The sequence below is a fragment of the Heterocephalus glaber genome, unplaced genomic scaffold (assembly GCF_053883595.1).
Source record: "Heterocephalus glaber isolate CG9 unplaced genomic scaffold, H.glaber_assembly_v1.0 deba00001481, whole genome shotgun sequence".
In the NCBI taxonomy this organism is placed as follows: Eukaryota; Metazoa; Chordata; class Mammalia; order Rodentia; family Bathyergidae; genus Heterocephalus; species Heterocephalus glaber.
The window spans coordinates 2,727,273-2,742,800 of NW_028258317.1; the positions used below are offsets into that span (position 1 = coordinate 2,727,273).

The 15,528-nt window shown below is 40.1% G+C and overlaps 1 protein-coding gene and 1 pseudogene across 10 annotated transcripts in view; both read left to right on the top strand.

Moving 5' to 3' along the window:
• Positions 1–15,528, top strand: part of Elp1 (elongator acetyltransferase complex subunit 1) — a 70,018-nt gene that overhangs the window by 915 nt on the left and 53,575 nt on the right. For 3 of the 10 annotated variants that reach the window (XM_021261149.2, XM_021261150.2, XM_087184196.1), the window contains exons 2-5: positions 2,671–2,875; positions 6,959–7,111; positions 8,470–8,551; positions 11,007–11,173. In XM_021261149.2, the coding sequence (XP_021116808.1) occupies positions 2,726–2,875; positions 6,959–7,111; positions 8,470–8,551; positions 11,007–11,173 (552 nt within the window). In that variant the 5' untranslated portion in view covers positions 2,671–2,725. Of the gene's footprint in view, positions 1–2,670; positions 2,876–6,958; positions 7,112–8,469; positions 8,552–11,006; positions 11,174–14,535; positions 15,374–15,528 lie in introns of those variants that run through there. The other 7 variants (XM_087184197.1, XM_004848154.3, XM_021261151.2 and 4 more) reach the window with 6 other exon arrangements.
• On the top strand, positions 3,959–6,952 carry LOC147825788 (ATP-dependent RNA helicase with zinc finger domain pseudogene; annotated as a pseudogene).

Below are 15,528 nucleotides of genomic sequence, written 5' to 3' on the forward strand. Positions count from 1 at the left end.
GTGGATTTAGGGTTCAGTTTGGACTCAGTTTAGTCGGGTAGACATTCTATCTAATCACCATATTAGTGATCTGCTTGGTACTTGTCATAGACATGATGATTAACCTAGAGATGGATTGATCAAGAGCAAGGGAAGAAAATGGAGGAGGTGCCAGAAAATTAGGAGATGATCCAGACTTGACCAGTGATGTGGAAGATTTTTAGCACATTTAAGGGCTGAGATAAGATGAATCAGAAGAAGCAGGAGAGTTGGAGATTGCAGATGTCAAAGGAAGAGTATTAACAGGCCGAGGTCCAGGGGGAGTTTGGAGAATGTTTTCCTATTGAAAGGAATGGGGACATCTTTCTCTGAGCATTTCAGGCAGTAAAGCTGATTCGGTATGAAAATTGAGAGAAGTTAGTTTTCAGACTAAAGCTTTTAGGGTACAAGAGAAATTAATGAGCTCACCTTGGCTGGTTAATGAACTTAGAAAACTCAGTTATTTGAGAATTCAAGTTGTTTTCTGTGTTTGTCAGTCAGGGTCCTGTCAGAAAAGTAGAAACCACATAGTACTTCAACAGGATTTAATATGAAGAACTGGTTATTTAACTGTTGGAAGAACAAAAAGTGAAAGGAGCATTAAAATAATAACTGAAACAAGCAGCTGCAAAGTGTAGCTAGGGTTGGGGTGCAAAACAAGGAAAGATGTTGGGATTATCAGAGCCTCAACCGTGGAGGAAAGGCACTGTACATCTGGGACTCAGACTTTAAGGGTTGGCACTCAGGAATTGAGAAGATAAGCTAGATTTTAAGTGTTTGGAGTGGGTCCTGTTTGAATGATGGTGCTGCCACTGGGAATTGATTGGGGTGATGTGAGGGTGCTCATGGAAGCACTAGAGAGCAAAAATGAGGGCCTTTGTAAAGGCTCATTGGTGGGTGGTAGTGACAGGAACAGCAGGATAATGGAAAGGAGTGAGGTCTCTTTTTACCTTTACCCTTCTACAGACTTATTTTGGGGTCTACAGATCCCAGGGCTGCACAGGTTGTTGGTGAATAGAATTCATATTCACAGGGAGGGAAATGGAGGTTGATTAGGCTTATCTGATCAGCGCAACAGTGACAGCATATGCTGTGGTTTGAATGTGTCCCCCAAAGTTTATATGTTGAAAACTTAATCCCCAGTGCAACAGTGTTGAAACATGGGACTTTTAAGAATCGACAGCATGATTATTACCTGTGTGAAAAACCAGTAGGAAACTTAAAGACAGCTGACCCCGTTGGTCCTCATTTTTTGCTACTCTGACTTGTTTACTCCCCTTGCCATACGTTCTACCATTTCAAATCTGTCTTTTAGTTATGTTGGATGAAAGACATGTAATTTTTATATATTTGAAAAACTGAAGCCATATATGTTGAATTAGATGTAAATTAGAAACCTGCATGGTATAATTTGGTTCAAATTTTCAGAAGTTCTTGAATATGATGTCACCAAAACTTAGTAAAATTATTGTTTACCTTGATTCTCTTACTGTCACCTTATATGATCTTGCCTTCCTCTTGTTTTGTTTATTTTTGAGGCAGAGTCTTGCTGTGCAGTCCAGGCTAGCTTTGAACTCAACAGTGCCTGCCTCAACCTCCAAATTACTGGGATTACAAGCCTAACCACCACATGCCCAGCCTCTTGCCTTCCTCGTAACCCATATTATGTTGCATCATTACTATTATACTTGACATTATTATCTGTGTACTGTAGGGATTATTGACTCATCTTTGTTCTCTGCTAAGATGAGAGAATTTATCCTGTAATAGAGTGACAATAAGGCCATTGTGGCCTGTGTAATTGCCACCCCAAAATAAGTTAGGGACTTCCATCATACCTAAAGGGATCAGAATATAAATATGTAGCACATTAGTATGTTTTTCCTACTTAGATAATGTTCTGCATTAAAAAACAAGTCTTGATTTTGTGAGATTGAGGTATATGTCCTATTTGCTATTCTTTTCTCACCTTTTCTATTGTATAAAAGCCTGGCCAGGAAAACAAAGTAGTTATGTCACATCATCAGTCTTCTCAGAATATTGGACATCATTTTGAAGCAAACTATTTCACAATATCTTTTCCTTTTGAGAACAGTGAATGCTTTTATTTCTATTTTTTATTTCAGTTTTATTTTATAAATGTACTGTAGAAAGCTAGTTTCTCAGTAAATGTACTTGGTAGATTCTGAAGTCATTTGATTCCAGACTTCTATCAACTGTCAATGTATATATATATGGATATTTTTATATAGTTCAAATTAATGGGGGTAGTATCTTTTGTTTTTCTTGTGATTTTATATATCTGTCAATTTATAAATATATCCTAACGTCCAAAAAAAATGATTTCTATTCATTTTGTTCTTTTCAACTTTCCTGAGGAATAACTAATAGTAAATCTCTTTTTGCACAAAAACCTCTGCAGTTGAGAATCTTGCCTCTTACATGGTGAGACCATAACATACATTTCAGAACTCCCAGTTTATAATCATAGCTACATATCAGGTTGCTGTCAAACATTTGGATATGCTTATGTATTCAGATAAGGAGGTTTTTTTCTTGCTTATTCTAGTTACTGTTTTTCTACCCCATGAATTATTTTGTATTATATGAGGATGGTCATTCATCACTATTAAGTTGTCCTTTCTCTTTTAGGCATTAATGGTTCATCGAGGGACATTTGTACCTTTCTCTCAGAAATTGCTTCATTATGCGAAATCTAAAGTTGCTTCAGACTCTGGAGTTCAAGGATATTCAAGCTCCTGGGAAACCTCAGTACTTCTCGCTCCGAACTGAACAGAATACAGTGCTCATAGGTTCAGAATGTGGACTGATAGAAGTAGATCCTATCACAAGAGAAGTAAGTTATTGATGGGGATGCTGGCCTTTGGCATGACCCTTGACTTGCTTTCCTCCAAATTTCCTTCTCCCAGGAAGTCTTCCTTTATGTCTTAATGAATTTGTATTTTTCTAAACTTTGTATTTATAAGCTTTATAGATGGCTTACTATATAAGCCTAACTAGTAACCTGCCTTCAGCTCTGCTATTCTAAGTTGACACAGCTCTGAATATATGTAGATGTTTTATTTTGTTGTTTTGAGACAGATTCTTGCTATGTAGGCCACACTGGCCTTGAACTCACTATATAGCCCAGCCTTGTGTTGAACTCATGGCAATACTCTTTCCTTAGCCTTCTGAGTGCTGGGATCACAGGTGTGCACCACCACACCCGGCTATAACCTTATGTTGGTGATCTATCTTTTACCCTTTTTACAATGTAGTACTATTTATAATAGTGGCTCTCAACTAGGAATGCACATTAAAATGGAGCTTTTAAATTTTCATTTTATTTTCTGTGGTGCTGGGTGTTGAACTCAAGGCCTTGTGTGTGTTACACTCTATAGCTGAGCTATGCCCCCAAACCCCATGGAGCATTTTAAAATTATGTTTGGGTCCCTGACCCATACTACCTAAATAACCAATCCTTAGTCATGATCTGATCGTACATATTTCCAAAAGTTCTCTGAGTTGATTTTGATATATTCCCTTGATTATATTTTGCTCTTAAGTATTTTATATGATTAGATTTTATTGTCTTTTCCCTGTATTATAGAAATCTTTGAAAATGACAGTTATGAGGCTGAGGGTGTAGTTCAGCTGTAGAATGTGTGCTCAGCATGCTAGAGTTCCTGAGTTTGATCCCTAGTACCACAAAACAAAACCAGTTATTAGCTTTATGACTTATTAGACATTTTTTAAGAGGCCATACTTCTTATAAATTTTGTTTGTTTTGTGTTTGGCAAAAAGTCACATTACTTGTTTTTTTGTTTTGCTTTTTTTTTTCTTGAGACAGGATCTCGCTTTGTAGCTCAGGCTGCCCTCCAACTCATGGCGATCCTCCTACCTCAGCGTCCCAGTGCTGGGATTACAGGTGTGCACCACCATGCCTGGTACTTGTTTTTGTTAAAGATGTGAGAGTTGTAATATTTTTCAAATGAAGTTTGGGGGATCCATGAAGTTGTAGAAAGTAATGGCAGGAATCAGATGAAGTGACTGATCACTAATGAAGTACAGTACTGGTGAGATGTGTAAGAAGTTATAAAGAGCTCTGATGGGCTATTTGGGTGAAACCTAGTGCAGTGAACTGCAGGATTTTTGTCCTTGAGTCACGGAAGACAGAAGAGTTGAAAAGTTGTCTGAACAAGCATGTGAGTCATTGAAGAGGCAGGACTATGACATGGCCTTCAAGTGCTGCACAGAGGCCCTCCTTTCTCTCAGCCAGTACTCCATGGCTAACTTCACAGGGCTGTGTCCACTGGAGATAGAACACCTCAAAATTGAGAATCTTCTTTACAGAATCGCCTCATTTTTTCAACTGAAAAACTGGGCAAGCTGATGAAGATTGTAGGCATGTGCTGGAAGAAGGACTGGCCAAGGGTGAGGGTGCCTTTTGGGCCAGGCTTTGCTGCATGCATCTGAAAGGAAAGCTCCAATCTGTATCCACCATCCTTGCCAAGGCTCTGACAGAAGAGTCCCTGAATGGGGTGGTAACAAAAGATTTGACAACACTAAAAACACTTCTCCCAAAAACAGAGACAGCAACTAGTAAAGTCCTCTCTGGATATCATGTGGAAGCCTTAGACGAGAGGTCTTGTAAACTGGTTGGCATTTCCTCCCACCACCTAGAGAAATCACAAGCAGTGAGGAACATACATTGTGTAAGATTTTTAGAGCAAGGAATCTATAAGTATGGTGCCCAGTGTACTTCAGCACATTCCTAGGAAGAGCTAGCAGAATGGCAAAAAAGATACACTTCACAGTTGATAAAATTGAAACAGCAAACTGAGAATAAACAGTTCTTTGGCAGTTACGTGGAAACCTTGATAGAAAAATGGATGAATTCATTATCTCCTGAGAAAGTGCGTAGTGAATATATAAGAAGTAAAGGTAGAGCATAATCCTGACTTGTATGTTACTGTCAACCAAAAAATCTCATCAGGCATGGACTTTTGCTCTCATTTGTAAGCCTGAAAGAATGCTGTATTGTATAGCATAGATTTATGATTCTCATCATCCTCATTTTAGCATCATTGTAATATCTGCCCGATATAGTACTACCCTGGTATTACAAGAAGTCCCAGAAAACTGTCAAGAATGGATAGGAGGAAAGATGGCCCAAAGTGGATTAGATCATTACGTGTATAGCACTTAAACAGAAATATTTGGAACTTTTTGCCAAACTATAATTTTTTACTTTTGATTGGAACCAATAGTCATGCAAAAACTAATGATTGATGCAGCTTCTACAGAAGAGCTTGAATATCTGAGGCATGCAAAGCAACAGCTAGGAACCACAGTTAACTGGTGAGATTCTCTTTTTAAAACTATTGTAGATTTTGAACCCAGTGAAACTACTGATTTGGAGAAGAGCGTTCTTATCAGATAACAAATTCCTGTCTCTGTTGACCAGCTATTTACCCAATTCGTTTCAGACAAATCATTGACCAAGACCAACTATCAGTCAAGGTTGCACATACAAGGTGATAGCCCAGTATAAAGAAGTTAGCAACTTCAATCTAAATGTACAATTGCAGATTCTAGCAAGCTTTATGCTCACTGGAGTTTCTGGAGGTGCAAAGTATGCCCAGAACTGACAACTTTTTGATCATTTTAAGCTTACTAAGACACTTTCTGAAGATACTTTGGCTGGACGACTGGTGATAACCAAAGTCAATGCTATTTATTACCAGTTCCTTTAGAGAAATTAGTACAGACCCAGGGAACCAAAGAGAATGTTTACGAAGCTACTATTGAAGAAAAAACAAAAGAATATATATATTTTTATAGATATCCAGGGAATGCTGTGAAGAACTTAATCTTCGGCCTGACTGTGACACACAGGTTGAACTTCAGTTTCAGTTAGATCGATTACCCCTCTGTGAAATGCATTATGCCTTAGACAGGATCAAGGACAATAGTGTATTGTTTCCAAACATCAGTATGACTCCCTCTATACCTTGGAGTCCCAACAGTGGGATAAACAGATGGATCCTTGACTAAATGCAAAACAGAAAAGCTGTTCTGGCCATTACCACTCCACTTTCCATCCACCTGTCCTTATCATTGGACCATATGGGACAGGCAGAACGTTTACACTAAAGTCATCAAGCATCTACTGTAGCAGCAGTAGACTAGGATTCTCGTTTGCACCCATTCTGATAGTGCTGCTGATTTCTACATAAAGGATTGTTTACATACATGTGTAAAAGCAGGCAGTCCCCAGGCAAGACCTCTCAGAGTATATTTCCAAAGTCGCTGGGTGCCTACTGTCCACCCAGTTGTCCATCAATACTACTTGATCTCAAGTGCACATTCCACCTTTCAGGTGCCACAGAAGATTTTTTAAACATTGAATGGTGGTAGTTACTTTGAATACTTCCTAGTACCTCTGTCAGTTGGATCATAAACCTGTTTTGTTTTGTTTTTTAATGTACATTCTATTAGATGAAGCTGCCAAGGCCATGGAGTATGAAACTATTATGTTTCTAGCATTAGCAACTAAATGTGTTTTCGTTTTGGCTGGTGATCACATGCAGTTTAGTCTGTTTGTTTAACAGTGAATTTGCCAGGGAGAGAAACCTTCACGTTTAGTTACTTGATAGACTTTATGAAGATTATCCTGCCGAATTTCCATGTAGGATACTTCTATATGAGAATTACCACTCCTATGAAACTATCATCAGTTATACTTCTGGGCTTTTCTATTGGGAAACTGATGGGCAGTGGAAAACAATCAAATGAAAGTTTGGTTTTTAATGTAGAAAAAAACATTTGAAGGCTTTTATGTTATAAAAGAAGCATTAAAAAGTATGTTATTTTTGGAAATATGATTGCTCTTAAAGTAGAGTAGGTTAACTTGCTTATGTGTTTGCTTTGGTTAAAGGTGAAAAATGAAATTTCTTTAGTGGCAGAAAGCTTTCTTCCAGAGGATGGAAGTGGCTGCATTGTTGGTATTCAAGACTTGTTAGATCAAGAGTCTGTGTGTGTGGCCACAGCCTCTGGAGATGTCATACTCTGCAATCTCAGCACACACCAGGTAAGTAGATGAGTCCGGTGAGGATAAAGTCTTAATCATTCTCAACCATGTTACTTGTTTTGTGCTGAAGTTTTCAAATCTATAGCCATAACATTTAAGCTTTATAAATTATAATCTATATTATATATTTCTTCATAAAAAATTTTGGCATGGCTGTAAGTGTATTTCCGGATTTTTTAAAAACCTCAGTTTTGTCTATTGTACCTGTTAATCAGAGCAATTGGGAGATTCCAAATTAGAACTTAGGGCCGGGGATTTAGCTCAGTCGTTTTGCCACCTGCTGTGCAAGCTCAAGGACCCGAGTTTGATCCCCCATACCAAAAAAAAACCAAATTAGAACTTAAAAAATAAGTAAAAACTGTCCATTCTTATGTAGTATATGTTACCTGGTATCTACAGGTAATAATCTTTATTTCTGGGTTGTAATCTTTTATTTCTCAATTTAGAATGTCTTTGAAATATTTATATGGCTTATGTTTTCTGTTAGGAATGCTGATTAGCTAACTGTTTAGATTCCTAAACTAAGTAAGCATAAAAATAATGCACTATCTTTCCAAGGATATTTTAAGACAGTTAACAGATGGGCCTTGAACTCTCATACTCTAAATGTGGCACCTTCACTTTTAATCTTTATTCTATTTAGTGCATTAATAAACCTTAGTTATTTATTGGTGAGAAGTATCAGAAGGTTTCATGTATAAGTTTTCTAATACTTAAGAGATATTTACTTTCAAAACATTTTGTAGAACTTTTTTTCCTGGTTACTGAACTCATCCAGTTCACTTATCTCCACTTAATGGTGGTGATCCTGCCCTTTTGTGGCTTTTCAGTTGTCTGCAAGACAGTTCACATTCCTTCTGTGCTTTATAAGACCTTTAACTATCTATTCCCCAGATTCTCTTTCAGCTTCATCCCTCCCTCGTTCCTATGTACATGTATACCTTAGGGGCTAGTTGCACGCAGCTGATTTTTAACACTCTTTTTATGCTTTTGTGCCTCAACACTGTTTTTCCTCTTGATCTTCTTTCCTGGCTCTGTTGTCGCTTCTCAAGACATCTTCACAGAAAAACTTTCTTGGACTCTCCAAGCTACTTGTCATTCCCTGCTGAGACCCACTGTACTTTCTGAAGACTTCAGTTACAACCCTAATCCTGCTGTAGACTCATGGTTTTATCTCCCTCATGAGACAGTGCTGGGAAGAATGGGGTATCCATTCTAAGCCACGTGTCTAATGTCCTACTTTCTTGATCCCTGTTACTGAAGATGTGTTTGTTGGATAAATTGTTTTGAGTGAGGCCATAGTAAATCTTTACTGAGATACTGTCCTGAACTTCCCTTTTGAATTTTCTTGGTGACAGCTGGAATGTGTTGGGAGTGTGGCCACTGGCATCTCTGTCATGAGCTGGAGTCCTGACCAAGAGCTGGTGCTTCTTGCCACAGGTAAGCTTGTCACTAGTGCCTATCTGGCTTTTATAAAACTTTACTCTTAATGTCTTACAGGGTGCTAAAGCTTCAAAAGATTTCCTTGAACAGTGATACTGGCATTGTAATGCAGAATATGCTTTTTCTGATTTAATTATTACCTCTGTATATAAAGTTGTTTGGTATAACTTTTCCAGTTTTGGAGAATGGAAAACAAGTCATAAAACTTAAGGAGGCTGCTAAGCCCACAATTGCAGTTTTAAAAATGTTAGTGTATTTTTTTTTCCGACACATTACTGTTTTTTAATGTAATGATAATTGCATTACATCAAGATTTCATACATGGTAAAATATGGACCTTATAATGATCAAAAGTTTCCAAATGTATGTACTTGCTACATGTTAAGGTCAAAATATAAGTTAAGGATTTGGTTTTTTTCTTTTTTTTTTTTTTTGTTTTGAATTTATATTAAATTTTTTTTTTAAAGGCTGTAACATGAAAAAAGAAGAACACAACACAGATTACATTATGATGACTAAGGCAGTGTTCTATATGACAGAAATCAAAACAAATTTATACAGTAAATATACCAGTGCTGAACACAGTACTTGAAATTTAACCCAAGCTGCATATGCATAAAATGATCTGACTACAGGATTATGCAAAATAAAATTTTTTAGAACACCAGAATGTCAACCATTCTGACTATAAACTGACTTATTCCCCCTAAAGAGTATTTTGAGACAATTTCTGTATGACATGAAAAGAACTGACATAACACTTAAATACTACAAAAATAGTTGAAAAGATATTTGTAATGCAGTTCTCTATAAAATATACAGTTAATCTTATTACTTAAAAAATTGAAAAGCTAAAGACCACCCTGAATAATGGTGAAAACCGCACAAAGAAAAATGCTCATCATTTGGATATCATTGGCAGAAAACTTAAGATTTGGTTGAGGGGAACAAGGAAGGTATCTAATGAAGTCATTCATGTAAAATTCGTTCAAAAATGTTCATAAAGTTGTAAATTTCTGCTTGTAACGTCTTAAAATATTATACCATGAACACACTTTCTACTATTTAACTGGAGGACAAAAGAATATCTTGAAGAAAGTGTTTCTCAAAATGAGGTTCAAAAGTCTAAAAGAGTTCTAATGTGGGCTTAGTAATAAACATGGTAAACAAACACCCTGGGTGATTAGTCTACACTCTAAAATGCCCTATGGAAAAGAGCAACACTTAAAAGCAAGATCCTAAACATATTTCTGACATGCAAGTTCCAGGCATTAAGAGAAACGTACATGCCTCGGAAATGAACAGGAGAATGTCTATAAACATTTTCCTTTCAGGTTTTCATTAGTTTCAGACTAAATTATATGAAGAAAAGACAATACACAAGTACAAGCTTTGGAAAAGTAGTATTTCTCATGAAATGGGGCATCTACAAATGGTCAAAAGATAATTTCTCAAATGTTTACAAATTTTAAATCATTCTGAATTTAAAACTACATCATTAGCTAAAATTAGGATGCTCTCTCTCTCTCTCTCTCTTTATATATATATATATCATCCTTCTGTTTTAGTATCATTTTTATGTGATAAAAGGATGTGAAAGGTAACCATCATCATCTAAATGTATATAAGTTATAATGGTACAATCTTGGTTTAATTTTAGTTAACGCTCTAGTTTTAAATTTAGAACAATCTAAAATTTGTAAACAATCCTTCAATCCCCTTCAGATGCCCCATTTCATGAGAACTACCATCTTTCCAAAGCTTGTAGTCATATGTTGTATTTCCTTCATATAAAAAAGATACAAGTATATGTGTTTTTATTCAGAATTGTTGGTATTTTTTGGATTTTCCTGAAGAGTATATAAACTGACCCCAAAAGGTGGTCAGTTTCAAAGGTGTGGTTGGAGAGAAACTAGCATAGGTAAGATATTTTACTGGAAAGACAAATTGTTTTCTTGTATCATAAGTAAAAAGAAAAAATATTAGGCATTATGTCCCACTCAACAAATGGAATGTATATACATGTGTGGTTAACAAGCGATTGCCTCATTGTTATTTAAATCAGTTCATAAAAATTAATCTATGAACAAAAAATTCCATATTCTCTACTATAGACTATAAGAATCAAGTATTACATCTAAATATAGCTTCAAAACAATAAATTAAAATTAGCTTCCAGACATCTCTGAAATGGTTAATTCTATCTAAGCTGGTAACAAGTTTTTCCAAGCATTAAATGGGAACATAAGCAAAATGCATAGTTGAAAAATGGGGATCAGACTCCTTCTTCATACATCATAAGATGATTGATATACTCAAAACCTGCAAATTCATATCCGTCAAGCTCCCTCACAACATCATTACCATCTGGGGCGAGCCAGACAGGTTCATTAGTAAATTCAGGATCAAAGTTGTCCAAACCGAATTGCTCAGAGATATTTGGTTTAAACAGGGGCACCACCTGCTTTTGCTCCATCATGTCCCAGTCCACAGTTTGAAAGAATGGATACTCCTGAATATCAGCAAAACCCCTGTGAGGATAACAACCCAGTCGTTCTTTTGGGTCCCTGTTCAGAAAACCCTCTAGGACACTTGCAGCTTGTACAGACAGAAAACGAGGTATGACAATGTCTCTTTCCAAAATTACTTGCAAGACATGCTCGATTGAGTTTTCATAAGGGTTATCAGAGCTCTCATCAAGATCGAATGGAGACTCTCTGATCATCATGATATAACATGAGTACACTAAGATTCCACCAGTCCACACTGAAACTGTAATCTTCCCTTCTTATAAGTCCTGGAGCCATGAAATGAGGAGTGCCACAGAAAGTGCGGGTCGTGTCTCCTGGCTGTAACCCTTCCTTACAGAAGCAAAAAATCGATGGGTTTAATGTGCCCTTCTGAGTCAAGTAATACATTTTCTAATTTTAAAATTCTGTAAAGTATTCCTTGCTGATGAAGGTAGTTGACTGCTAAACTGATTTCTGCAGAGTAAAACCTGGCATGTTCTTCAGGAAGTCGTCTTTGTTGCTGCACGTGAAACAGTAGACCTCCTCCACCTGACATAGTCTAGAACAAGGAACAGTCTGCCTTCTGTCTGGAAGCAAGCATGCAGTGCAACTAGAAAAGGACAATTGAATGCCTGCTCTAGAATGCGCTTCTCTTTCTGTATCCAGTGAACGTTGACATGCTCTTTTTTCAGTGCTTTCATTGCATACATACGATTTGATTCTTTCTGTTGGACTAGTAGTACTTTCCCATAACTTCCTCTGCCAATCACTCAGAGCAAGTCAAAGTCCTCAAGACCTAGACCAGATGAAGCTTTGGCACCTTCCCCGGTGTTCCCTGCCTTATTCTCTTCATCAACTTGTTCTAAAGCCCAATGAGTTGAAAGATTATGTGGCATCACTGTGTGTGCAGGGTCTGAAGCCATAGATGATGGATCAACTGGCACCATGGGCTCTGATGGTAAAGAACGCTGCCCACATTCAATTGTGACAAGGTTGTGGCACTTCTTGTGAACCGAGAGTTTACAATTGGTGCACTTATACACCTGGCGGCCAAGTCCCCCTACACGGTCTGGGCAGACAGCACAGTGAGCTCGCCTGCTGAAGTGTTTGGCCTTAAAAGTGTGGCCATTCGCATAATACAGCTTTCTCCAGCAGCCTGCAGCTCTGTGGTGGATGGATTTCTCTTCTCCTGGACAAGGCACTTTAGGATGTTCTGGTATACAAGGTGATGAATGAATTAAGAGCCCAGAATCTTTCTTTAGCTCAGAAAGCCTAATGGCCTCTTCTAACTCCAACTGAGGTGACACAGTAAACGTGTCTCCTTCCTTTCTACCCAGTGCGTGGTGAAAAGCTATTTATTGTCCAAACACAACACATCTTGATCTTTATCACACAGGCCCTCAAATGGGATGGAATTCTCAAGAGATCTTGTCATGATGTCTCTTCCCAAAATCAGGGCCTATCGGGTAGAGGTGTGGATGGTGGAGGTACCTGGGAAGAAGGGACCATAGATGGGTTGGCTGCCCAGGGAAACAGGCAGGCAGGGCTCAGACAATAAGAGTGGCTTGAATGCCTGCAGGGACCACACTGACTGGGATTCTGCAAGGCTCTCTGTGAAGTTGTTTCCAATAGTGGCGGCCAGGCCTGGATGGATGTACACCAGGCTTCTCAGTGTCTCTTGGGGGCCAGTGGCTATGACTTCGATCTCCCCCGCTGGACTTTGACTCTCTAGGTTTTCTGTGCCCGGCTCTAGGGAGGCCTGCCCAGAGCTATTGGGTGTTTCTAGGCCTGGTGATACTTGCCCCACACTCTTCCCAGTTTCTGTGCTGTTGGTACTTGGGCTCAGGGAGACTTCACTGGGTACCTTGATTTTGGTAGGTCACTAGTGGTCACTCCCGGGGAGATCGTCCCTGGGGTGTCTGTGACAGTCGTGCAGCTGCTGCAGCGTGGCCTGAGGCATATGGATGGAGTCAGCTTTCACAGATACTTTCTCTACCTGAGGTCCTGAGGCTGCAGCCGCTTGAAGTGGAGAAGCAGCTCAGCATGTTCGCTGTTGACCGTCTCCAGCCAAGTGAGCTTGGGAGACGGCTGTTACTAGATTGTGACACCCATTAACAAGGGTTCCAAGTTCTGTTTGGAGATGTTGCCAAGGAAGTGAGCTCATGTCTTGGGGGTTCCATAACCTGAGTCTCCATGTAATAGAAAGGCCTATAGCCCTGGAGGGATAGAGACCCCTAGGCAGGGAGAGATGAGCCCCTCCCCAGATGAGTTCAGATAGCTGGCAGAACAGGCTTAACCACTCATAAAAAGCTGACAGTCTGTTGAGGCTGCACCTCCTCTTCACTCTACTCTGCAAAGCTTGGTTTGCTAAGATCAAAAGGAAAAAGAACTTTGGCCCTAAGATGTAAATGGCCCCTGAAAAGACCCTTCCCTGTTGTCCCTAGTAATGAACTGTTAATCATTAACCAATGAAGTAGGGGCGCCCTCAGCCCAGAGGCAGGATAGGCCCCAACTATTAGAAAACCAGCATCTTGAGCCCCGCTACAATGTGGCTCTGTTTCGGGCATGCCTGCCTGTCTATCTGAGAGAAGGCAGCTGTACTCTTGCATGCTTGCTGAATAAAAGTACAACTTTGCTTCTACACTTTCGGTCTCTCTGTTTCTTCCACAACCTTCTGCATCAGGAGAGTCAGGCCTGGGACTGTGGAGACTCTCCCCGTGTCTCCACCCATGACAGCCATTTTTTCTTCATACTAACTAAATCAGTGGCCACTTCTTTTGTTATTTTTATCTAAGTATCTATGAATAGTTTTTCTATTTCTCATCTAGCTGTTAGTTTTTCACTTTTGCATTACTGGGGCTTGTACTCTGCATCTCCTCAGTGAACTATATCCTCAGACATTTTACTTCAGATACCCACTAAGGGTCTCACTAACTCACCAAATTGGTCGGGCTGGACTCCACCATGTGACCTTCTTACCGCAGCTGTCCAGAGTGCTGGGACTGCAGTCACACACCATCCTCCCTGATTCAGTGTGCAACTACAGTGGTCTGGTGTGCCATTATTGCAGAGATTTTCTTCACTTTTCCAATGGACTTCCCTTTTCATCAAGGAGCCTGAGAGAGGCCCTCTTTCTGTCGATCACTTCTGCTCTGTCTTCTGGAGCTCAGAACAGTGTCCTCTATGACCCCCTGTGCCTCTGTGCTGTGGATCCAAATACTGTCTCAGCGCAGCCACCGGGGTGGGGGGAGAGTGGTGCTGCTGGTACCCACGCAGCTCACCTCCTTGGCACTGGGGGGGCGGTGCTCTGCTCCTCCAGTTTTTTGCTGTTTTGCACTGTGAAGTGCATCTGAGGATTTTATGTGGCTATGGTGTCCCTGGGCCTACTCTAGAAAGTTGTATAACAAATTTCTTCTGTGTGAGGGTCAACCTGATACCAGCAATGTTGAGCTATTGAAATCTTGATTTCAGGATCTGCAAAGAGGTGAACCTGAAGAAGATAGCTTGTACAGGACAGTCCCCTTCGGAGCACCACTTGTTTACCCTTCATGACTGTGTGGCCAGCTGGGAGTAGCAGCGTTTATCAGGAAGAGAGTATCAGGTCATGTGTTGCCAGCAAATTGTTAACTGCTTCCAGATGTGGTGGAGGATGCTTGTAATCCCAGCACTGAGAGACTGAGGATATGCATTTGAAGTCAGCCTCAGCTACATACTGTGTTCAAGGCCAGCCCGAACTACATAGCAAGATCCTGTGCACAGGGCTGGTATGGCTTCTGAACCTCCATCACAGGGCCTCTCTGATGTCCAAGAGGAGGGAGCACAGCTCCTTGTCCTCCCCTCACTACCAGATCCTGATGTTGTCACAGAAATCAGGGTCCTGATTCACTTATCACTGCATAATGAACCGTCTCAGAATATAAAGACTTCAAATGTCTTCAATATTAGGGACCATGAGTCTGGTTGCATCGTGGCTTCTTCAGCTGACCCTGCCTGCTTCATTCTTGGAGCAACATTCCATTAATGGACATTCTCAGTAGCATCCCTTGAAAGAACATCTACAAGACACTGATGGATACCATCGCTGCTGTGCATGATGAGAGGCACAAATCTTTCTTGCTGAGATCAGAAATATGGCAAAGATTTCTCTTCTCACAAGTTTTCTTCAGTGTCACAGCAGAAGTTGTAGCTATGCCTCAGATCAAGCCCAGTGGCCGCTGTACACCAAGGCCTGAGCACCTGTGTGTGGTGGCAGGAGTGCCATGGACTCCTGCTGCAGCCGGTGTGTTCCCTGGGGGCCCGGTACCTTCCGGTGCGTGGCTGCCATTTGTTGCCCCCTCTCGGCCATGACTCCAGTCCAGGGTGACTGTGTGGTTGGGCAGCGTGTCCAGGGGCCGGACCTGTGCGAGGTCCAGGCTGCTGCACACCACCTTGCCCCGGGTGGGCGCCTCCTCCCTGCTGCTCCCT